This window comes from Asterias rubens, chromosome 3 (genome assembly GCF_902459465.1).
Source record: "Asterias rubens chromosome 3, eAstRub1.3, whole genome shotgun sequence".
NCBI classification, from domain to species: Eukaryota; Metazoa; Echinodermata; class Asteroidea; order Forcipulatida; family Asteriidae; genus Asterias; species Asterias rubens.
In genome coordinates this window covers 6,408,244-6,433,992 of record NC_047064.1, presented here as the reverse complement: position 1 = coordinate 6,433,992, position 25,749 = coordinate 6,408,244, and the positions used below count along the sequence as shown (strand labels likewise).

At 38.9% G+C, this 25,749-nt stretch overlaps 1 protein-coding gene across 2 annotated transcripts; it reads right to left on the bottom strand.

Moving 5' to 3' along the window:
- Nucleotides 1-35: 35 nt before the first annotated feature.
- Nucleotides 36-25,558, bottom strand: LOC117288603 (V-type proton ATPase 116 kDa subunit a-like). Of its 2 annotated transcripts, none has more exons than XM_033769521.1 (21): nucleotides 25,472-25,558; nucleotides 20,757-20,889; nucleotides 20,540-20,618; nucleotides 20,042-20,139; nucleotides 18,661-18,789; nucleotides 17,996-18,105; nucleotides 17,403-17,529; nucleotides 17,059-17,141; nucleotides 15,248-15,341; nucleotides 14,280-14,492; nucleotides 13,519-13,669; nucleotides 12,794-12,933; nucleotides 11,371-11,519; nucleotides 10,737-10,824; nucleotides 9,284-9,402; nucleotides 8,249-8,459; nucleotides 7,541-7,654; nucleotides 3,651-3,827; nucleotides 3,128-3,245; nucleotides 1,142-1,313; nucleotides 36-803 (listed from the first exon to the last, which is right to left on the bottom strand). In XM_033769521.1, the coding sequence occupies exons 2-21, from the start codon at nucleotides 20,871-20,873 to the stop codon at nucleotides 713-715; spliced, it is 2,580 nt and encodes an 859-aa protein (XP_033625412.1). In that variant the 5' UTR covers nucleotides 20,874-20,889; nucleotides 25,472-25,558; the 3' UTR covers nucleotides 36-712. The 2 variants fall into 2 exon arrangements, with proteins under 2 accessions (XP_033625412.1, XP_033625413.1); XM_033769522.1 differs by having other exon boundaries at nucleotides 3,651-3,794.
- Between the last annotated feature and the right edge of the window lie 191 nt (nucleotides 25,559-25,749).

Below are 25,749 nucleotides of genomic sequence, written 5' to 3'. Positions count from 1 at the left end.
CATAGTTAAGTATTTTGCTCAGGGACACAAGTGTCACTACCGGGATTCGAACCCATACTCTGCAGAACAGAAGCACCAGAGCTCGAGTTTGGTGCTCTTATCCGCTCAACCACGACACCCTAAGTTAGGGTTGAGGTAACAAGGGTAAGGATAAGGAAAACACTATGAGGGGTGTCAGAATATGGGAAAAACCACAGGGCCAAGGGACACTAAGCACAATTAAAGCCCACAGTCCAAATTTATTTAGGGAACAATGGATTGAGCTGCGACAGAAAAAAAACAGTAAGTACCAAGTAAAAAATTACATTTTAATGTAAAGAGACAATGCAAGCATTATGAATGTATTGAGTGTGGCGTTTTTTTTTCTATCTTGTGTAGTGCAAAGAAAACTGAAGTTATTGATGGCCAAACGACCGTTAAATGTTCACCTATCAACGATGATTTTGAAAGCGTATAGCATTAAGGAGGCCCAAAATGTTTGCCCCTATAAGGCTCACGGGGGAGCCGTATAGTTTCTAGAAGTAGATTGCAAGCACTTATAATAATTTTTCAAGGGAATGTTATTGCGTGTTTACGGGGGGAAAAAAATCAATTAATAGTCTAAACTCTTTATAAAATCTCTTCATTTACGTATTTTATCAGCAGTTAGTTCATAAACCATAAATTTCTCGTTATAAATCCGATCCGGTTTTTTTCACTCCTGGCTGGTTGCTCATTCTTCTTCTGCTTCAAGAATTACAGTAAATGAGAATGGAAGAAACACATGCCCCTCGCCGGTGTAAAACTTGTTCTGGAACTCCACCCTACAGACGAGACAAGAAAAGACAAAAATGAGTTTGCTTCGAAAAAAACCGAACTCAACACAATTGTGGTAATGATTTTAATAACCAATAAAAGATGCAAGCCTGGATTTCCCCCACCCCCAATGCGCCATATTTTTGACCACGTGAGGGGGCTCCCAAACATATGTGTATCACTTCAGGGGGTATATTAATTCATACCCAAGACAGTTATTTAAGACTGGAACCGTTACCACCACAGACATTTCATCCATCACGGACAATAAGACCTTTAAAAGAGCCGTTACAATCCATCTCTAAAGCAACTTAAAACTACGGCGCAAGATTGACTTTTTACTCACCAGTGAAGTCTGAGGGCATGCAGGAAGGCAGACAGCCCTTCCATGAGGAGTAGAATACCGACGGTGAGTACCGCAAAGCCGGCAAACGTAGCAAAGATAACTACCGAGCCGTAGAACGGCTGGATGCCCAAACCATTCTTCAGCACCATGGTCCATAAGACCTCAGACAGCTCTGTTTGATCAGGAAAAGCAAAAACAGTTCAAATCAAATTAATGGCTTTTGAATGTTGAATTCGTCTTTAATGAACCTGTCATTGTTTTCTTTAATTTGTGTGGCAATTTTTATATCACAGTGTTTTTATTTAACTGATGATAAAAAAACAATCAAGTAATTTGAAATTGTGGACATATTAAATCTATAGTTATGTTACATACAATACAATTAAAAACAATAATTACATATGATAAGTACATGAAAAACTATACCTAAAATTATAATTCCTACATACAATCAATAAAAAAAAAGTATTTATTAATCAACTGGTTCATACACGGCAGCCAATTAAACAAAAGCTATTTTTCAAGGGGCCATGTTGCACAAAAACATCTCAACATTTGAAAAACAAACAGAGCATTAAAAACAGATTTTACAACAATACAACAGGTCACAAAATGGAAATAGAAAGCGAACAAGAAGATATGTAAGTTATATTATGCAATTATTTAATTTCATTTAATTCTTTTAAACAATTCTGGTTGTGAAGCTAAAGACTCTCAAAAAAGGTTAGCTTAATCCTTGTACTTGCTAAGAACACAATTGGGGAGAAGACAAGGAAGTTTCAGTTTATGATGTCGGAGGAAAACCCCAGAGAATTATTCCCGGGGAAAAACCATGCAGTCAGGTAGGGACTGAAAAACCAATAGCAATAGTGCCCTGGCGTGATTCCAATTGGGGTTTTAGAAGTCGAAGGCAAGGAAAGAAATCACTAAGCCAACCTGACCACCCAAATTATTGTGTCATAGAAAAGATTACAACAGTAATCTATACTTTATAAACAAGTGACATGCACAAGTGACATGCACAAGTGACAAGTGAGGCCTGACACCGGTGACAACGAAGCTAACATTTAAACACAGAGAACAAAAAATCCAGCAGGAAGGAATAAAAAATTCAAGTCTCTTCTCAAAACTTATCTTATGTCACAGGTTTTCAATGACTAGTTTTGTTGTTTCTGTTTTTCTTTGTGTTGTGTTTTGTTTTTTGGTTTTACTGCGCCTTGAACACCCAGCAGGGTGGATATGTGCGCATTACAAGTCTTATCATTATTATTATTATTATTATTATTATTATTATTATAAAATATATATCAACGAATGGAATAATAGGTTCTTATATAGTGCTTTATCACACCCCTAGGGGCCAATACAAGCGCTCAGTATTTTGTTCTGCAAGACATGTGGAGCTTTGTTTTTGTAGTATGAGAAATATTCCTTTATAGCACCATGTAATTGTTTACAAGGTGCTGTGGAACGACATGCTGCCGATAAGACCAGGAGCACTGGGGCGGACCCCCTTCTCATTTTCAATGAGTGCACTGGGTTTACACAATACGTGTGACCACTGGCTTTACATCCCATCAGAAGGATGAAGCAATAATGGTCAAGCGTCTTGCTTAAGGACACCAAGTGTCACGACCGGGACTCGAACACACAATCTGCTGATCAGAAACACATGAGCTTGAGTCTGGTGTTCTTTTCTGCGACATGCCACCAGTGGGAATAACACCAGAAAATAGAATGGGGGGGGGGGGGCTGTGTGGGTAAACATGGTGATGGTTTTAAAAAATAATAATAATAATAACTGTGGCTTCTTATACGGCGCTGTAACATACAGTATTTCCTGCAAGATGTGGGACTACGTTTGAGTTATGAGACCTAAATCTGATAGCACCATGTAATGTTTTACAAGGTGCTGTAGCGCAATTGGCTGCCGATCAGGTTTTGGGTATATAATAAGATTTGGTGAGCACCAAAACATACACATACCTGCATGAGCCAGACTCAGAGCCCATAGACGCAGGTACGATGCAGTGTTGGATATACAGCCTAGACAGTACTCGATGGTGTGAATGGACTGGTGAACTAACTCCTCACTGAACTCAAACTGCAAGGTGGAGATCAGAAACAAGACACACTTTAATACATTGTATTCCATTTGCAAAGCAGTTTGTACATTGAAATACAGGTACACACCTATGTTCCAACACCCCTATATTCTGACATCCACCACTGTATTGTTTAACACATCTCAACTCCAATTTGTTCATTGCAAATTTGCGACTTCAAAATTTGCATCGCATTTGCAGGAAGGGCTTAACCCTCTGACCCTAGTATGTAAATCATGAGGAGATTTTTTTAACATAGGGTTGTCAGAACATATAGGGGTGTCGGAATATAAGGCAGTCACCCAAAACTTGCACAACATTAAACTGAGTGAATTTAACATTAAAAAAAAAATCAAAAATCAAATGGTGAGCGTGGCACAGTCGCCGCAAGTGGTGTGACTAACCTTTTCATCCGAATCCTTTCCATACTCCTCCTCCGCATCCACCTCCACGCTGTTCCCACCCTGGCTGGAGCTCTCACTCTGGTACTGGCTGTTGAGCGAATCGTTGACCATGATCTGCACGCTGTCCTCGTGACCACTCACACGCTGCATTAGAATCGTCGGAAACCGCATTTTGGGCTGATGAATTGGGTGTGGTTGTTTGACACACGGGTGGGGCGGGTCGAGAGAGAGAGTATCATGGCCCCCAAAGGACGAGAGGGTACGCCCAGATGATACAGAAACGTAAAACCCCAAAAAGTGGATGGATGGAAGAACAGACAACGAAGGAGGCGGAGAACAGAACAGGAAAAACAAAATGCCAACTTGCAATGCTTTTTTTTAGTATAAAAGAATGCAGTCATGCAAATCATGCAAAAGGTTTAATGCTTTAAAAATACACTAGTGCTGTCATGGTAACCTGCATAAAAGCATCACGGGATGTATGACAAAATGGCGGTCTGAATCTGATGAAGTGTCATTGAAGGACTTGGGTAAGTTTATGACATTTTGGTTTGCAATTGAAAACTCAAAATCAGCTCATGTTTAACTTGTTGCAAATATGTTAACAATGTAGTTTTAGGGCATTGTAATGTAAAATTACGATACACACTATATGTAAGAATGTATTCCAACTGAAATGAAATAATAATAATGAAGTAATTTATCTAGAGTCTTTATTTTGATGTCTACCCCCATTATGAACAAATCCCAATTGTTTTTACAACCACCCTGCTCAACAGTGTCCAATTTCGTGGTTCTGCTTAATGTAGAATTTCTGCGCTTACAGCGCCCTGTATAGCGTGTAAGTCTATGGGCCAGACAAGGTTGAAGCCAGAAGCGCAGAATTACGCGGTAAGCAGAAACCATGAAACTGGAACCTGATTTTTCAGGTCCCCATCATGGATGTATTGCAGTGATAGTGGATTGCTTGTCACATGAACATAGTTGGCTGGTTGAGAAACATCGTGTGGAGGCAATGAATGTTTTACTGTTCAAAAGCCCCTGCCTTATCTTTGGCTGCACTTACCGACTTCACTGCTCACTGAATATGTAGTTCAATTTAATGGGAATGAAGAGATATTTGAAATTACAACAGAGACGGAGAACTCATTGCAATTGGTATTATGATGGATGATTACATCTTTACATATTGGACATTCATGCGTCCCATGTGGGCCTTTCATGAGGCTAGGTGACAGCAGACTTACCAGGTAAATCCATTTGCACAGGACTTCCAGTGCTTAAATCCATGTAAGCATTTTCACTGCTAGTGATATATGATATGCATGAGACAGATATGTGTACTGGGGCAAAATTCAAGAATCCTTTAAGCACAAAAACTTGCCAAGCATAGACAAATATTGCTTAAAACAGGTTATCACCCAAATTTCAATCAAGTTTACATTGTGGCAACTGGTGCCCCACTCAATGTTTGCTTAGCAAAACAATTTGTCAAGCATATTTTCTGCTTCACCTGTTAACAGCTTTATGAAATTAGGCCCTGGTAAGTAACAATTACACAATCCTCGTTACTGCCAACCCATGCAAATCCATATGTGCAAGGGTTCAGTTTAAAGCAGGATTCAAAATGGGGTGCTAAGGGGGTTACAGGCAAGGAAAGAAACCTCTAAGCCGGCCCGAATTCCCACACCATCAGACTCCCACACCATCAGACAAGCTATTTCACAGGGTAGCTAAAAAAACAAAATGATGCATCTCAAGGGGAATGGCTTCTGGTGGAATGCGTGTTTGGATGTAACAGAGCTTGTTCTGAATCTGACAACGTTTGACATTCAAAAGGAAAATGGAGAAATTTGTAAGATTTCTCAAAATTCCGTCAGACTTTTGTGAAGGCTACCATGAAGCTCATGCGAAAAACAATTTCAAAAGAAATTTGACTAAAAAGAGTAAGTTTGAAGGATGTGTACACAGTTTGGTAAAATTATACTCTTTTTAACTCATAGACAAACCAGAACTTGTCCGAAATAGCTTCTTTGCATTTTGCGAGGAAAAATTATTGCACTTACAAATAGTCACTAATGTTATTTCGTTGCTGCATGAAGTGGAATATGAATGGTCAACATTTCTAACTGTTGCTGAAAACATGAAATTTCTTGAAGTATTGAAAGACGTATTTCTTCACAAGTGTGAAAAGTTTGGATTAGTGCACAAATCCGTTTTAATTCCTGAAAGACTGCAGGCCTGAATTTTCATCTTTGAGAGGGCAAGGCCTTTTTACTTTTGGGAAATATTTAAAGGGCACCCAGGCCAAATACAGTGCTACGTAGGCTACTGCCTCTGTGACGACTGTATTTCAAGTCCTGAAAGAGTATATTCTCATAGCTTTAAAATAAAAAATTATTAAAAAAAAACATGTAGAAAAACTCTGCTGGGGTCTGAACTTGAGGCCATTAATACTTTTTGCAATTACCCAGCAGGTCATTTGAGTTAGTGAGTTGTTGGCTACTTATCGTTTCTTTCACAAAAACATAACATTGAGGTGCTTTCAATATAAACAACTGCCAACACCTTTTGTTAAATGGGGGCAGGGACTTTACGCTTCGAAACATACAGTTGCCTACAAGCATTTTGGACAAAATATGAAGCTCAATCAATTAAAAGGATTGAGAAAGACTTTGTATTTTCGATTGAGCATTTCCAGCCACGCAGCGTGGCACTTCAGCTTTCTACCAAGAAGAGTGTACACTGCCTTCAAACCCAAAACTCACCACAACCGAAGAAGTATTTACTACGTGCTTCCTGTACCATCTACAAGACTAAATATTAGTTTCTTTTGCAAACTCAAACAAACAAAAATGTTTTCATTCTGTAAAGTAATGTGGTTTAGAGAAAAGACATAGAAGTATCTAGCACCAGGATATACTGAAGGGGCTATGGCGTTCTGATAGTAGATATGAATTGGGAGGGAGGGGGGTTCAAGTTTAAGTTCAAGTTCAAGACTAAAACAAAACATGCATCACCCTCGGGATTACAGATAAAAGAAAAACGACCGCTCACAGGTTAAATAGGTTCGGGTAAAACCTCAACAGGAAGTCCTTGTTTTGGGGGGAAAAGGAAACCTGTTTCAAACCTCCCTTTCCCATAAAATATAAATCTTATTTTTTTCCGACCAGAAAGACATTGACCAGTGAAACAAACAATGAAACGAAAGCTCATACTATTCACAAGAAAACAGCAAGTTAAATTTGTGTGTGCCTACCTATTAGCTCACGACCATACATTTTCATAATCACAAAAAAAAATAATGAAAAAACTTGCACAAACATCATGGACTTGTTCAAGACTTTCTTTTCTTTTAAACCAGATTGCTTATACTCACACTAATTAAACCACAAAAATCATTTTAAAAAAACCTTGCATAAATACCATTGACTCGTTATTCATATAGCTTTTTCTCATTTAAAGGCAGTGGACACTATTGCTAATTACTCAAAATAATTAATAGCATAAAACCTTACTTGGTAATGAGTTATAGGGAGAGGTTGATAGTATAAAACACTGTGAGAAACGGCTCCCTCTGAAGTGATGTAGTTTTACAAGTAAGAAGTAATTTTCCACGAATTTGATTGCAAGACCTCAGATTTAGAAAACGAGGTTTCGAAATCAACCATCTAAAATCACACAACCTCGTGTGACAGGGGTGTTTTTTCTTTCATTATTATCTCGCAGCTTCGACAACCAATTGAGCTCAAATTTTCACAGGTTTGTTATTTTATGCATATGTTGAGGTACACCAAGTGAGAAGACTGGTCTTGGTCAACTACCAATAGTGTCCAGAGTCTTTAACATCCAAGTGATCATCTCTTTCATTTGAGTGGAATATTACTTACCTGGAAATCGTGTTTGCTTGTACGATGCTTTATGAGTCTATACACAGGCTTGCCAAACAGTAGCACTGGGACCATAAACACTGCAGTAACAACCAGCCCCATTTGGACATAGTACTGAATATAAAAATAAAAAAAATGTATTCATGATAACAATAAAATAATTATAGAGCGCTTGCGAGTCGAGTGCCTCGAGGCACTTCACAGATAAAAACAGTAAAAGCAAAACCTTACGTAAGCAGCAATAAGTAATTCATCATACAAGTCACAAGAGACAAGTCAGTCAAAATCTAAAGAGTGAAAAATACTCAAAGCCTAAAATAACAAGTACTTGAAACAAGCTAGTAAAAACTATGCAAGCCAAAAGACAGTTAGCTACAATAAACAACAGTAAAATGTGTAAACCGATGGGTGAGGGGAGAAGAGATTACAGGCCTGTGAAAAGATCCGGTGTGGTCTTGACGTTTCGAACAGTATACTCTGCTCGTCTTCAGAGCCAACACTCCCTGTAAAGAGATCTTATACATAGTTGTACCCGCAAGTTTACTATTTAGTATTTATGTTCACTTCTTATTTTTCACACCATGTAAAGCTTCAAACACCATGTACAGACATACGTGCCTAGTGCATAGAGAATACTGGTTCAAAGGTCCCACGGAACACTTGGTTCCACCCTACCCCCATCCCCAGCCCCTCCCCCAATCTTCATACCTGATAGGGATACATATACAGCTCCGGCTTGTTGGTGAACAGGAACATAAAGATGAACATATTGATGATGCTTGGGGCCTTCTCGGAGGTTAAGCCGTCGTAGGAGACCCATTTGATGACGATGAGCGCCACGAGATAACCAAAGATTAGTACAAGGAAGAGAAGCTGAGGGATAAACTCCAGAAAGATGCTGCTGTAATGACCCCGGTATCTGAAGGGCAGGTGAAAGATTAAGAAGGGAACAAATTTTAGTCTGATTTGGTGTAGAACAGAGAAAAATTTACTAGAGTGGGACTCAAACCAACGACCTCCGGATTAATGTGCCGGTGCTCTACCAACTGAGCTATCTAGCCCTATGTTGGCGGTTTCCCTATTTTGTTAATATCTTTGTTCGAGACTGCCAGTCAGAAGCCACACAACCATTAACTGCTGTGTAGCCTGGGGAAACACAATTTCTTTTATTTATTACACATCCAATGGCACAATTAGCGCCATTTACAGGATGAAGAAGGAAACAATAATGCTTAGTTTTAGATGTGGGAGGAAAACCTCAATGGGGGACAACCAATGCAATCAAGTAAGCACTAAAAACCAAATCCGCATGTAAGACTCTAGTTTAAGGTCGGATTCGAACCAGGGTCCACAGAGGTGAAAGGCAGGGAAAGAAACCACCGAGCCAACTGTTATAACAGTTCAAATACAAATGGTTTGATTTGTTGACTTAAACAACTATCAATCAAAATCCATCATCTACACTGAGCATATAAAACTGTCAACACAAGTTATAGGTAAAATTTCGGATATGTAAGTGTTAACAAAATCATATTTATAAAAATATGCTGAGCAGCCTGAGAGCTAAATGTTGGTATAAAATACAGACATTACCAACAACAACAACCAAAAAATCACTGATTAAACAGCTCGGCTACGACACCCTTTGGTCGCAACAATATGGGACAGAAGTTAGGAAGGGTACGGTAAAATTTAAGAAAATGCCGGCATCAACCTGTGAACAAAAAGTGATTAAAAACTTACATATGATTGAGAAGACTGAGGTGAATTCCAAACATCATGTGGATGACACCAAAGATGATAGACAGTCTCATCTTGAAAGGGTTGAGGAAGTTCAACTTGTTCTTGGAGAACTGCCACACCTATAGAGAGAAGTTATGACCCATATGTTATCTCTTACTAGCTCATACCCCAAGTTTCACCCCGGGGAAGGACACAATCGGCAAAACCACCATCCAGTGGCCGTAGCAGGAAACAGCGCCACCAACCGACTGGTGGTGCCTCGTTCTGAGGATGACTAGTGATACTTGTCGAAACGTAAACGAAAATTACGTGAGTATTGGCTGTGTCTTGTAAAAAGTTTGTTTAATAAGGTGATATTTTACCAGCCTGATGAACGTCTTTCATGATATCTATTAGCTGTTTCGTAGCGCAGCGCAGCTAAATAGCTCTTGTTTCCGTTAAAGACAAAGCATTTTTTGCAATGAAACTTTCACTGATGAAAGGCAATGGTACAATGATGATCCTAAAACAATGACGTCATGATGACATCATCACCTGTCACGTGACGTCATGTTAAAGTTTTAAATTTTTAGGAAAACTGCCACACCTGCAGAGAGAAGTAATGACCTGTATAAAAATGAATTCCAAAAAATAATAACAATAAAACATTTATATAGCGCTTTATGCAAGGCCTCAGAGCGCTTCACAAAAATACAAAAATCAGCATTTACATAAAACACAGATAGAAAACACTCATCAAATCATACAATAAGCAGATAAGCAAAATATTACATACAATAAAATATTGGAATTTAAAAAGGGTTGATAAAAACACAAGAGGGGAGATGTTACCTCGCCCTTCCAAATCCTTCCATCCTAACTCCACCGAAACAAGGGTGAAATAAAAGCCAATTTCGGCATTGGGCGATAAGTAGAAACAATTCAAGATGAAAATAAGGACTCTAAAATGAAGGCCTATGAATTGATATTCCTCTTAAACAGTCTAGATTGTAGGATGGAGGGAAACATGCACCAGGCAAGGAGTTCCAAAGAGATGCAGTACGAGGGAAAAAAAATGGTTGGAAAGGCTCTGTGTACTAAACCTCTTTATTTGCTGAAATAAAGATTAGGAAAGACCGAGTGTGAAAGTGCACCGGGTAAAGGCCGATATAGTCGGTCGCGCGATGGTCAGGCGATGGAAGTCTTGACGCGCGATCTAGGCCTCAGCGATGACTATAAACTGTGTCGCGCGTCAAGATTTCCATTGTGCGACCATCGCGCGACCGACTATAAACCGGCCTTAACCGTGGGGCCTTCCCAAGGCTGTACTACACTGTGTGAAAAGGGCTTTAGCCACTGGAACTTGAGTCCGGTGCACTAGACCATGGGTACAAGAGTCTCTCAAAGACAAAGTCAAGCTCAACACAAATTAAGGATAAGCTTACTGGATTAACTTGATAAATGTGTAACTTACCGGGTCTAGTCCGTAGGGATAAGGGATTCCACTGTAAGCATAGACAGGGTCAAGCTGTAGGTCGATGGTCTGATTCAACAACGAATCACTAAAAAAATATAATAATAATAATCATCATTTAATTATTCATCCTTAAAAAATGATGATCTCTTGCTGACACATCGCAAAGGTTCTCTGAGAACTTTCATGGAAGAAGATCCACCACAAGATATGGCTCTTGTTCATTTGTTCAAGTGTACATGCTCTGTTTGGGCAAGTCTCATTGGGGTTGCCCGCGCAGTGAAAAACCAAAGGCTTAGTGGCAAATTGAAGATATAATTAGTTCCTGTAAAAACAAGTCTTTTGTAGTATTTGACCCAACTCATTTGACCCAAAACATTTGATAACAGAAATGACGAATAGTTGTTATTTCTCTTTAAGGAGAGAAAGTCTTTAAGTAGGTTCACACAATGTGTGCATTTACATTTCAAGGTTTTTCCGGGAAAAAATTGAGGGTACAATGTCCTTATAAGGGGAATTTCTTAGCTCTCAGTGAAAAGAATCGGTGAATTTCAGAATCAACATGCGCTTTAGACATGGTGCTACTGCAAACCTCACCTAATTACACCATGAACAATTTTCAAATCCAACTTACGTGTAGTTTTCCATTTTGCTGACCTCCCAGCTGGACCCAAACACATTGGTGGACTTGGAGAAGAAGTCATTGTACATGACGCCGCAGTAAATGGAGAACAACCCCATTAGGAGAATGATGTAACGACCGCCAAATATCACATTCCATATCTAGGGGGAAACAAAATTAGAACCACTACAACATATAATAATAATAATAATAATAATAATAATAATAAGACTTGTAATGCGCACATATCCACCCTGCTGGGTGTTCCAGGCGCAGTAAAACCAAAAACAAAACAAAAACAAAACACAACACAAAGAAAAACAGACACAACAAAATTAGTCATTGAAAACCTGTGATATAGTCCCCTTGCATGTGACATCACACTCTCAAAGAGCGTGAGGCCAAAGGAGGCAAATCATTGGAGAATAGCTGTTCTTTGTGCATAAAAAGCGTACATGTGACCTCAGCGTTCCTGTAGCTTTTCGCTTTATCCAAGGGGTCTTTTCGGGAATCAAGGGGAAACTTTTGGTCATGGCTCCTGAAATTGTTCAGGTCCTACATCTGGCAAGATTAATGTAAGTTGTGAAAGTGTCTACTGAAGCAGGCATGATTTGGTCCTAAAAGTAAAAACATTTTTGAGCTCGAGGGCAACCAAATTGTTCATATGGTGTAGGGTTGAATAGACTTTTCAGGCTAATTTAATCACAGCGCCTTTTTTTTCCAAGATAACAAAAACCAGATATCTGACTGAAGTAGAGAGAATATCATGCAGGATCTCTAGTTTTGGATTACCATACCCTTATTTTAATTCACAACTACAACTCACAACTACATTTAATATTCACTAGTAAATAGAGATTTCCTTGTCAAGTTCCCCCGTTACAGTTTCAGGGGCAAAACCTACAAAGTACCAAATAGAGAGAGAACAACTGCGAGGTGCTTTGTATTAATTATCTTCTAAAGGGTCTACGCACTTATTGTAGGACAAGAAACACAATGCCTACAGATTTACACTAAACTTACACAGTTTGAAGATAATGATAGTAGAAAGCTTCCCTGGAAATGTTACTTGCTGAAGTGCTGTAGTTTTTTAGAAATGAGTAAAACAATGTCATGAAAATAATTTTCGTCTCAGTGATCAAGTGATCATGAGACGAAAATTATTTAAGCATGTAAAACCTTTTTTTCATGACATTGTTTTACTCATTTCTCAAAAGCTACAGCACCTCAGCAACTAATATTTTAAGGTACGCTTTCTACTATCATTATCTTCAAACGGTGGAAGTTTAATGAAAATCTGTGGACATTGTGTTTTGTGATGCTAAGTACCCAAATCCTTTAAAAAAAAACTAAAAAAAAAACTAGATAAAGGCTCTCTCAGTCTCTATCTAATATACAAGTCTTGTACGAATGTCTCCTTCTGTCTAAGTTTTACCTCGTTGTCCGTCTTGTTGGCCTGAAGTTTGGCCTCCCTGATCACCATCCAAGCACCGAACAGCGCCATCAACGTGCCATGGCCGGCGTCACCGAACATCACAGCAAACAGGAACGGGAAAGTGATGATGGTGTAGGGAGCTGTTGGACAAGACCAGAAAGATCAAGTCATTTTTTGTACTTTTTTATGAGAGATTGGATACATCAAACGGCGGATGGCCACATCAAGGCGAGTGCTACATTTAACCATCTTGAGCTATCAACCCAAATCAACTGACACCAGGGGAACGTTGCCGCCTACTCCTGGAGTTAATACAGGGTTACCCCCTGCACAGTCCGTAAGGATGTAGGCATTGGTATCATCCAATTGGAGCCTGGCTGGTAGAGCAGAATGCACTACCTTCCAAACTATGGTTTAGTGCCTTGCTCATAGGCAAAGTACTATGATCCCACACTCTCCTGCTAAACATCACCAGAGCTTTTTGTTCTGTGCAAAACTTGGGCTTCATGATAAAAGGTGGTCAAAAAGGTGGGGGGGACATTTGATATTGTGTCCCCCACCCTCCAAAAGGTAGGGGGGGGACATGTCCCCCTGTCCCCCCCCCCCCCCCTGATCGACGCCCATGATACTTTGCCTTTAAATTTATGTTAAATTTATACAGGGAAAACAAATATTACTTTATGTTTTACCAATACACGGATGTTTTAGTCCTACCCTAACTTTACCTGGATTGATCTCCCTGTAGTTGGCCACCCCATAAGCATCCACAATCCCTTGGAAGGCACTAGTGAACTTATTGGTCTTGTTGTAGGTCGGAGGTTCCTGTTTTGTCTCTACGATGTTCAGAATGGACGGCACAGTGGATCCGCTTTTCTCCTGTGTGTCAAATAAAAAAGGACAAATTTAAAAGTAGGAAATTTGCAACGTGGATAAAGAATATTAATTTTGGTTTGACCCATAAATTATATACACCCATGCGTATACTCAGTACTTTCCCGAGCTCTGTGAAAGAATGGACAAGTTTGATGGCAATGCATCTACAGAGATGCATAGACATCATCACCATGCCATCATAGAGGTAAAACAATGATGAAACGATGGAAACGCATGTCTTTATATGTGCCGGCGCGCAGGCTGGGCCAATGACCCTATTATTTTGGTTTCATCCTATACTGACATGTGATAAGCACTGCACACTCAGCACTTTCTGCGTCTTTAGGCATCTGTTTATCGTCCAATGAATGACAACCGATGTTGAGAAATGTCAGTGAACAAAATCCAGGCAGAGCCTAATTTCATAAAACATGGAAGCACAAAATCTTGCTTAGCAAAAAAAGGTTACCAGCTAAAATACCATGCATTTACCATTACTGTGGGTAGCATGCCGCTCATTTCTTGCTTAGAAAAGGAATTTGCTCAGCAGAATGTTCTGCTAAACAGCTATATAAAAATTTGGCCCATGTCAGTAATGATCGACGAGACTCACGTTTCCAAGTTGCAGAGCATTTCGGATACGTCCCAGGTCACTCTCGGGGCACCAGCACTCTGCAATCAGGCACTTGTACGTGACGTCCACGTTGCACATGTTCAGCATATGGTAGATGGCCTTCAGCTTACGCACCTTGACGAACCAGACCCACAGAGTGACTGCTGCCGATGCCAGGACACGCTGCCTGTGGTCAACCGTCTGGACCAGAACCTGGAAGGTGGTGTAAAGAGTGGTAGTTTTGTAAGCAAGGGATAAAATCTGGGCTCACTTTCATGGCGCTTACGGGAACAGGGAATTCTGCGCTTACTGAAGTAGGACATTCTGCGCTTATGCCAATGTATTTCATGGGTTATCGCTCGTGTATTTCCTACTACTAGGCATTCTTCGCTAACGCAAAATTCAGCGCTTGCACAGTTGGCGGAGAATGGTAATTGTAAGTACAGCGATCGGTGGTAAGCAGAGCCATGAAATTGGGTGCCGATGTAGAGCTAAACCAGCATGATGAGGAATATTCAAACTTGAAACTGGGCTTGGTAGGTGGGCTTGGCTAATTTGTGCGAGAAGGGGGGGGGGGACATGACCAAAATAGGCTAGGCTTGGCTTGGTGAAGCGTATAGGCTGGAGCTGGGACTGAAACCTATACTGGAAGTGTGTACTCAAAGAACTGAATCAGTTGGTGTCAAGCACAGGGGAGGAGAGCGAACCTAGAGGAGACCCGAGTATAGATGACTAAAGTCTATATATATAGGGTGCGTTCGTTTAGCTTCCCTGGGTCAACCCCGGTGTGTGGCTGGTTTTTTTTCCAGGACGAACGTGTGCAGATAATTACCCACGTTCGTCCTGGGAAGAAAAAAAAAACCACACACCAGGGTCGACATAGGGAAGCTAAACGAACGCACCCACTGTTGACGCTACTCAACTAAAGAGATAATAAATACATCATTGATGCAAAGAAAGACAATTACCCGTTTCAGATCTTCGAGTCGCTTGGCGACCCCTGTGCACATTTCACTTCTCTCCATGGCGTTCTCTGGGCAGGGATACAGTGTGGCATGGAATCTAGTGGCAGGAAAAACCCAAACGATTACAAATTAATGATTTTTTTTTTTTAATCACAAGTTTGTGGACTTGAATCCTACCAAGCTAACCGCTGATTCCACAATGACTAGAATATATATACTGTCGTCTTAGTTACTGAATCACAATTTCTTGATTTGAGCAGCTCATAATTGTAGACACAGGGTGTCGTGGCCGAGCGGATAAGAGCACCGAACTCAAGCTCTGGTGCTTCTGTTCAGCAGAGTGTGGGTTTAAATCCAAGTCGTGACACTTGTGTCCCTGAGCAAGACACTTAACTATAATTGCTTCTCTCCACCCAGGGGTAAATGGGTACCTGTGAGGGCAGAGATGGTTCTTGTGATAGACTTAGCCGAGTAGCGCATATTAATGTTGCACAGGTTGCATACTCCCCACCAGGGAGCTTAGATGGTTTAAGGAGTGATTTAAGACCCAGTGACCAGGGGTAATAATGTGAAGCGCTTTGGGACGCCCTCCGGGTGTGAAAAGCGCTATATAAAAACGAGTTATTATTATTGTTATTATAGACTTAAACCAATGTTGTATGAGAGCAATTGGCTGCTGACAGGTTGGTGTTTTTATCCCGTTGTGGGGGCTGAAACTTAACAAACTAAAATGGAAAGGCACAAAGAATTGCATCAAAGCAAAAGTGCAATGATAACTACCGCACAGCATTTATGTTATATTTCCAGCGGTTTAACACAACATGTAACACTACAATATCTATATTAAAATTGCACCTGTAATAATGAAATACAGTTAATAATAATAATGAACCATTTTTGTAGATCGCATATCACAATCACAGAGAAGTCCCTATGCGCTTTGAGATGAAAACAAAAGAGAAGTAAAAGTTATACAATGGCAACTCCACACATGTATAAAAACGCACAATAAAAAATACAATGATAAAATCATTAAATAAAAAGATTGACAATTATTCTGAATAAGATTCAATGCAACACGCCAATTTAAACATGGAAAATAAATACACATGTAAACTAAGAAGGCAATGCCAAAAATTGTGATGTTAAACAATCATGTAAATGTTGATCCCAAAGAGATACAAATATAAAGAGGCGGTAATCAAATAAAATACAAACACGCGAAGGTTAAACTCCCTGAATGGAGCTCGCTAAGTAAGAAGAAAAGGGGAAAAGGAAAAAAGGGTCCGTGGAAAAAAGAACAAACAAAATAAATGGTGCAAAATACAGTGGCAAACGAACAGTATGGAAACAGTCGCAAGAAAGGGGAAACAAATCACTTCATAATCAAAACCAAACCAACCAATTATCACGTTCAGGTCAAATATTTCTAAGAATGAAAACAACGAAGTAGCAGAAAATGAATCCAATCAAAATTACAAGGGGTACATGTCCATTGTCCTATGCTAAATTTTCTAGAGCTGCCTAAGCGATAAACTTCACAAAGCACAGAATAATTCTGCTAACCGGGAGAAGGCTACCGGCCAAGATACTATTCATATGAGCCATTTGCAACTGGTATCTTGCTTATTTTTGCATCACAGAAATTTAGTCTGCACTTTTTTCTGCTTAAGCAACTCTTTGAATTGGACCTTTGCCTCAGTGCCCCTTCAATGTTTCTAACAGAAGTGACCACTCCTCGTAAAATATAGCATATCTGCTTTAAAAGAGTCATTCGGGGTGTAGAGCAGAAGAATCTCGCCGAGTTTTCTTACCCTTCGCAAACCTTCTTGACACGCCCTCCTAGCTGCTCCCCTTGGAAGAATGCTATGAAGACATGCTTGAAGACCTCATCTCCCTGTACACACACAAATTTATTTTTGTGAATAAAAAGTACAAAAAGTAAAAGTAACAAGGGGAGACAGATACCTTTGCTGTATCTAAAAATTGTTGGTTATTTAACCCAAAACCCTCTCAAACGCTGTCCAACTTTGTTCGCAACCGAGGCTGGCAGGCCAAATAGTCAGGTCCATTATTGCCACACCCTCGACTTAAACACAATGCAGTCCGGGGATTAGACAATTATGGCTGCAGCATGAGAACAAATCTAATCACATACCGTACTTGGATCTTCTAACTGCTCCTCAATCGGTGAGTGACGCAGGAAAACGTTACCGTGACACACTCGCCACAGCGTCTTCTCAAATGCTGGTACCCTCTCACGACCGAGTACCCCAGCAACAAACCTGTGGTTAAAATGGAACCAGGTAAGAGAGATTTGTCATAATTTGGCGTGGTTCGAAGATGGAAGTTTTTCAAATTGATCACAGAAGTGTTCAAAGAATGAGTAACATTTACAAAAGTTCTTCAAGTACACTAAAACAAACATTTGAAAAAGTTTTAACTTTAAATCATGTCACTTTGAGATTTTAAATTGAGACCTTTGAGTGGACCATTAAAAAAAAATGTGGAAAAAATTAATTAAAAATAAGTCGGACTTTGCGTGTGCTGTACGCATGATTGGTTGGCACAGTTTTCTTTTCTATTGCTGCTTCCATGCTAAAAGTGGATCAGATTATGTGATCGTCTAATAATTTTTTTAAATACGGAAATAAAAGATTGGCATGGTCAATGAAAAAGTGGATACCCAATTAAGTCTATAAACTTCATCAAATTAAGAGAACATAAAATTATGAGAACTGAGATACCGACCCAAATTTGACCGAGGAGTGCATTTGGCGGACACCGTCCTCGATACCGAAACGATGGTATGCAGTGGATCGAGCCTCTTCCTCCTCCCTGTCATGTTGGAATAACTCCGCCTATAAAAGGGGGGAAAAGTACAACACCATGGTTTAGTCAGAATTGCTTAGAGCTCTGTAAATCTACTGCCTATGTCTGCAGAAATTGTTGATTGTCTTGAATTAGGAGAGATTTGCGGTAGCACGATGTGTAAATCTCTTTTGAGTAATGTTGGTTCTGAAAATAAATGTTTCAAATCAACGTTTCATGTGAAGATCAGAGCATACTGCTCAGCATAATTTTTCTATGCTGAGCAAGTTTTTGTGCTCAACAGAAAAACTTGCCAAGAACAAATAAAATCAAATTGAAAAGAAAACTGCTAGGAAAAGCACAGAGCCCAGTTTCATAAAGTTCATAAAGGCCGTACTCTTCTAAGCACTCTTCTAAGCACTTTTCTTTTTAGCTTAGCACAGGTAAAAGAATTCAGGGGCCATGACCGACATTATGTGACTTTTTTGTTAAACATCTTCATCTTTTTCCCCTTTTTTTTCAGAACTTGGGAAATTAACGAGTATACAGACCAAATAATATTCTTTTTCCCCAATGCAAATTTAACACATCTATTAAATCCTCACCTCAGCAAAGAAGTCAGTGGTATTTCTCAGTACATGTCTATGCTCAGTCAGCTCCAGATAGTTCCGTTGAAGAGTCTCATGATTGCTGTTTACCTCTTTCAAGTCCACCTCAATCTTCTCAAAGTTCGCCTGGATATATATATAGATCAGGATTAACCAGGATTAATCAAAAACGGTCAAAAACATCAAAACTTTTTGGTCAAAAAGTAAAATAGACGCAAAATTATAATTTTTCAATGATTTCTTTAACACAACACCCCTCCAGCCATGAAATGAGGGAGAATGCTGTGCGCGTCGCCTGTATCGCGTGATGTGGCACATTTGTTTCAGCCCTTGCACTCGACCAATAGGAATGAAGAAACTGTCTTATAAGAACAGGTGTAAGCTCGCGTGTCACGGAACACTTTTTACTGGTCATAAACAAAGTTTATACACACCCATGTGACGCGCTCTCCACCAATACGAACAGCAAAACTGTCTGAGGTATTTATGAATAATGGTTAAATACTGGATCAAGAGGGCTAAAATAAGGACAGTGGACTTGGTCTCCAGTCTGCGATTGAAATTTTGCAGCAAAAATCCAGTTGGGCAGGAGGCTGTGCTCATTCAGTTAGAAAGAAAAATTGTCTCCCTTCACCATATAACCTTGCCTTGCTGTTTAAGATTGGGATTCCGGCATGGAAATCTTCCTCACAATGGAACAGAAAGTAAATTTTCCCACTCTCATAATCTTACTTCTCGACACTACTATTTTTCAAATGATTTTGACTAAAAGGGTTACTGATATCATATTCACTACCTTACAGAGACCGAGATCAACAAAAGAAAAGGGAACACAAAAGGTATCCATAAGGGAATTCTCAGAGTGGAGTACTCCACAAGGAATATTGTGTATTAAGTCTATGGGGGGTTCTTAACTACAGGGACAAAGTACACATGGTTTGCAGTAACACCATGTGATCTACTTGCTGGGTAGATGTTCTTATAAAATGTTCTTTTGAGAACTATATATTCTTACTACCACGAAGTAGGTTTTTCAAATTCGGAAGACTTCTCAGTTCTGAAAAGAACTGTCCTGCTTATTTAACTACTACCTACTACTTTCACTTGGTGGATTGAGGGGACTTCACTTTATTTTTTCATTTTCATTTCATTTATTAATTTCACAGGTAAAAATGCAAGTACAGACAAAAAGAACGATAAAGAAAACAAATGCACATGTACATACAGTTAGGAGAGATAACAAAACTGACTACCGCAGAGAAAGTTCTTAAAAGGTCTCAACGTTTTGACTAGCTTGCTCTAGCCTATGTTGGCCTATTTATAGGGGTTCAGGGGGAAAGACAAAAATATGTCGCACCAAAAAATAGCATGTTTTTACCTCTAAGTCTATCATCTCTCTTGGGGGTGGAGCAGCTACCTCTGTGTCTGGTTTTGCAATTTCAACCTTTGCGCCTTTGATCTCCTTCTCTACATAACCTAAAAAAAAAAAATAGCAGAAAATTGGGTTATAGACCAGTCATAATAATAAAGGTATTACACACAGGATTGGTAGAGCTGACAAAATAGTCACAGACAGTATTCAAGTTTTGTGCGATCGACCATATAAGTGAAGTAACAAACCTGTGAAAATTAGAGATAAAAAAGCCCATGCATAATTTTCAGCATTAGTTTTTTGTCAATTATTTGTATGGGAAAAGAACAATAAAGTGTTGCCCCGAGCCATGTCACATGAGGCAATTTACTAGCAACCTGCTCCAGGCAATCTCTAAGAGCTGCATGCAGCCATTAAGGAACAAGGATCAAGCTGATTTAACAAAATAACTTTTCAAAGTAACCTTTCCAGTTTAAAATGAAATAGAAATCCGCAGGCACTCACGTAGTTTACGTTCCATCTCATCACACCGTCTGACCTCATTTACATATTTACGCTGGAAAGCGTTCATATGTGGACTTAACTGAAAGAAAACAGAATATTATAACAGTGTTAGCTACATATGGATAATAAGAAATAAAAATAAAAAAGATAATTGATTTTTTTCAAATGAACAATTAATAGGATTATAATTTGTAATTAAAAACTCTCTTTGACTTACATCTTTAAACTGGACTAAGCCGAGCTCTCCCAGTTCAGCGACGCAGTTGTATGCCGACTCAGTCTGAAGAAAAACCTGAGTCAGGCACATCTTCTCACTCCGAAAGAGTGACCCCATCTTGCCACTGTGTGGACTGAAGACAAAAAAACAATAAAACCTGAAGTTCAACTTTTTAAGACATGATTAGGAGTACAGTCCAAAAATAATAAACAAAGCAAAAAGTTTGAGGATTTCGGGGGGTTTGTGGCTATAATTTTTAGCGCTGTCTTCTTAAAAAGCAATATGCACTAAATCTGATGATGGTCACCTTTTGAGGTAAACAAAAAAAAAATTAATTTGATAGCAAAACATCTCCCTCTTTGATTATGATTTAATAATATTCAAATTATCAACACGGGTTGAAATTTTTAAATTAATAAAAAATTTAAATTTCATGTGCTTGTAGTTGCTGGGCACCTCTGAAAAACAGTCTTTCACTGTAGGTTTCCCCAGGGTAATTAACAAATACATAAATTAATAAATATCTAACCCTGTACAACCCATGGTAAAATTTCCAACCAGTGTGATATAAACTTAATCTGTGAGCTTTTTGACTGAAACTTTGTGTGTAGCTCTCCCTTGGCTTGCTTTTTTAAATTTTTTATTAACTACAGCCAGTTAATTATTCAATTTCATTTATTAAGCTCTTTTCTTAATAATTGTCTTGTTATATGTAACCATTGGTCTTTGGTGGAAGATCTTGGAGTTTGGTGGACTCCAAAATTGGAGGTGACATTGTTGGTGGCAAGGTTGTTGGAGGACAAGATGACCGGCTTCCTGAGTTTACTCAGCTCAGATTTAGTTAAGTAAAGCATGGTTGATTTAAAGGCAGTGGACACTATTGGTAATTGTCAAAGACTAGCCTTCACAGTTGGTGTATCTCAACATACATGTATGCATAAAATACCAAACATGTGAAAATTTGAGCTCAATCGGTCATCAAAGTTGCGAGATAATGGAAGAAAAAAAAAACCTTGTCACACGAAGTTGTGTGCGTTTAGATGGTTGATTTCGAGACCTCAAGTTCTAAACTTGAGGTTTCGAAATCAAATTCGTGGAAAGTTACTTCTTTCTCGAAAACTACTTCTTCAGAGGGAGCCGTTTCTCACAATGTTTTATACCATCAACCTCTCCCCATTACTCGTCACCAAGAACGATCTTATGCCAATAACTATTTTGAGTACTTACCAATAGTGTCCACTGCCTTTAATATCAACATTTATGATTTGTTATTAATAATTGTTTGGATAACAACAAGCAAGGACATGATCAATTTATTAGAAACATTACAGAATTGGTTTTTTGCTAACATTACACGGCGGCCACGACCGCCATGGCCGTCGATGCCCTTCCAACTGGCCATGATGCCCCTCCAAAAAAATACCATTTTCACGGCCAAAACTGCCGTGCCCTTTTTTCCCATTGGCCGTCGTGCCCTTTTTTTACCCAAGTCCAAGATTTTATTATTGACACAAACATTTGTTTTCGGCCGACTACTTACGGCCGACAATATTAATCCAGGGGACTCTATAGCAGTCATGGTATTCAACGTTACAAACGGAGATTCCACTCTCAAGTCATCGCACACGCTAGCTAACCTGCATCGCATATAATCCACACGCTCGTTTATCTGACGTCCCAATTTCACAAGGAACCAGTCTTAACAAAATACATTGATCAACAGAGGGCGCAGTTGTTAAAATGCCCATATATGGTATCCTCCGTTTGTGAGCGGACGAAATATTGTTGGTGAATGAAATGACTCTTTGAAATGTTTACGAAGGAATTTGCCAAAATAAAGACGCAAAAAGAGCGTTTGGAGGAAGATGTAAAAGATGAATTTGAGAACTATGCTCCCAAGTGCAAGAAAGTTAACTTACGATTATTTTTTTCTTCATAGAAATTTTTTTTTTTTTTTTTTTTTTACTTCTTCTTTTTACAAAATCATTTGGTTTCTTTATGAATAAGATATGATTTATCAATATCTTGAATAACATATGATTTATCAATATCTAATTCATAAAAAACTGTTCCATGTGTTAACCACCCATAGGCAATTTTTAATTTACTTGTTTTAAAATAAGGCTCATGACCCCTTCGATAACTTGCTGGCCTTCGCACCTTCTTTATTTTGAAACTTTTGGCCTTGGTGTCCTTTCTACTGGCCTTGGTGCCCTTCAAAATTTGCCTATATCCAAGGCCAAAGTGGCCTTGCCCTAAAAAATTGTAATTCCAGGCCTGAACATTACAAAATAGTTGCTGGCTGTATAATTACTTCTTGGGATGCAATCCACCATATACATAAACTGACAAACCTGTAGAAGTTTGAGACCAATAGGCCATCTGGGTCATGAGAAAATACTGAAAAACAGATTACACATTTTGGATGACATCAAGACTTGATTCAAACAAAAATGTATAAAACGCTCACTGGAGCGATTAACTCCACTCAGTGACACAGGATATTAGTTTCATTTATTTCTCATCAAATATGGCATTCCAGACAAAAATAATTCAAGTGATGTTTTCTACTAATACTATCGTATTCATTTTAATAGACAGTTTCTTTCTTACAAATAAAAAAAATACCAGCTGATCGTCCCCGCCCGCACCCTTTTACTATTTTTTTTATTATTTTTTTATTATTAATATTATTTTTATTTTATTTTAAAATTCATCCTTTCAAAAGGACTGGCCTAGGGGCTTTTCCCGAATCTAACGTGATGTTCTCGAACACATTTAACTGTCTGTTAAAAAAAAAAGGGAATGCCTACCACCAGCAAATCTTTTTAGTGTAATAATCTGACCTTGTGGTTAACGCGGGTCCTCACTCCTCATGCAACAATAATAGAAATAAAATAAGCTCAAAGAATTTGTGGTCTGTTTGATTTGAAATACAAAGCGGCCACCTTGGACAAAAATATTACAAAAGCCAAAGGCCCTTATCCTCCTCTGTTTGGAAACAGCAGACAGTAACCCCTTCTTATCCCAGCATGCCTTACCGCAGGGCGCCACCTGTTGAAATCAAACGATCGACAATAGACCTTATTTTGTTTTGGAGGAAGAATATAGAAAACCAACTTACTTTTATTTACCAGTATCCTTGTGTACCCATATTCACGCACTGAAGGCTTGAGATAGAATTTTATTTTAATTAACAGAACCAAGAACAACTTTGAGCTTTATTTTTATTTGTCCGATGTCATAGCCCACCTAAAAGGAGAATTTCAAGCCCGTAGAACGCCATCGAAGCACAACGGAGGTCGTCTTAAGCAAACGACCCCAATTTGTCTGCATATGTTTGGCGTCACACATAAATTCACGCACTTGTTTTAAAAAGGTCAATACGGGAACCCTTTCTATGCCGCCTTTTCTTCTAAACAATCGAGTCCGTGCGGCAGGGAAACTAGAAGGCCAAAACTGCCAGTTATAACTATTTACCCCATCAATTGTTGGGTTTCTACCAGGCTAATTAGCTGAACCCTTATCTTACACCCAGCCCAACCTGTGGTGAAGCCATCAATTTACAAAACTAAGTTATACAACACTAAAATGCTGTTTTTTCATAGTTAATTGTATTATAACAAATTATCAATAATAAATGAGCATATTTTTTATCAACAAGGCTTCTGATGTTTTTTTTTTTTTTTTTTAACCCACGTGCAAATAAGCCTATTCACTATTGCAGCTGCGCATGTCCGTTACTGCGGACAACGCAATTTGTTTATCTCCTGTGACCTTTTGACAATAAACCCGGGTATTGTCAAAAGGTCACGGGAGATAAACAAATTGTGTTGTCAGCAGTAACGGACATGCGCAGCTGCAATAGCGAATAGGCTTATTACAATAAAATCGTAACTTCTGGAAATTTGCCTATAAGGCGCACGTCCACTTCATTCAACCTTTCACAGTTGTTTGTATCCCCTCTGTTGTCATGTAAAAATCATGTGATCTTGTAATTAATTGAAGTAGTGAAGTATGGCAGACAAAAAACGCAAAGAACTTTCAGGGTGTTTTAAGTGTTTTTATCAACCATTTTAGCTAGGCATATTTTGTGTTTAGTCTTAAGGTAAGATTTTCTACTAAAATTATAGATTATCTAAAATATCAACCAGAAAGGCTACGATTTGTCCCATCATCGCAGGAGATTGAAGATTATGTTGTATATTTTCACGAAATCAAAAAATTATGTCATTGCGTTTTGTAAACAAAAAGTTACGCGGCAGAAAAGATGCCTGCGGGAATATTTGTAACGCGCAGATTTGGGGTATCGGAGGATAAAATGAATTACGTCCAAATCAACTTTGGGTCTTTGGTTACAATATCTGATTTCTTTAATAATGATTTATAAATAAATGTAATAGGCCTAATATAAACTCGAAAATTCCCATGCTTCCAAGACCATGTTGGTGCTGAAACACATCGAAACTGCTGACGCCCCCCCCCCACCACCTCTCCCCGCCCACAAAAATTGGAATTAAGAAATAACTGTTTGTTTACTACTCTATGCCGGTTTACCCAGCCAGGCAAAAATTGTCATACTTGATAAAATGACCAGAGTTTGCCTGTTTACTTGTACTAGGCCTATTTTAAGTTAATAATAAACTGTCATAAGGTAAGTGTATTAAGTGAAGGCTTTCGGAAGTGATGAATACATTAGTTTACAAACTACTCACCACCCGGGCTTTTTTGTAACGCTAGAAAAACTTGTCTTGTGAAAGATTTTCCGTCATTCCTAAACTTCCGCAAACTTCTAGTTTCACTATTAAAATTACAACGAGTAGATGAAATATTTCCACTAGTCATGCTAAGTAACATGAATCAAGTAGACACCAAGTGTACATTTTTATTAATTTTGTACGACACGGCGCACGTGATGATAAAACTAGTCCCTAGTGTTATGTACACGGCTTACCAAAACATTGAACGTTGACTACCAGACTATCATGTGATT

Bases quoted from the DNA above. Each gene is read 5' to 3' on its own strand.
- LOC117288603 (XM_033769521.1), bottom strand. From the start codon at position 20,873: ATGGGGTCACTCTTTCGGAGTGAGAAGATGTGCCTGACTCAGGTTTTT. The intron at 20,619-20,756 runs GTAAGTCAAAGA...GTTTTCTTTCAG, and splicing joins GCTTAGTCCAGTTTAAAGAT to TTAAGTCCACATATGAACGC. The intron at 10,825-11,370 runs GTAAGTTGGATT...ATATTTTTTTAG, and splicing joins AGCAAAATGGAAAACTACAC to TGATTCGTTGTTGAATCAGA.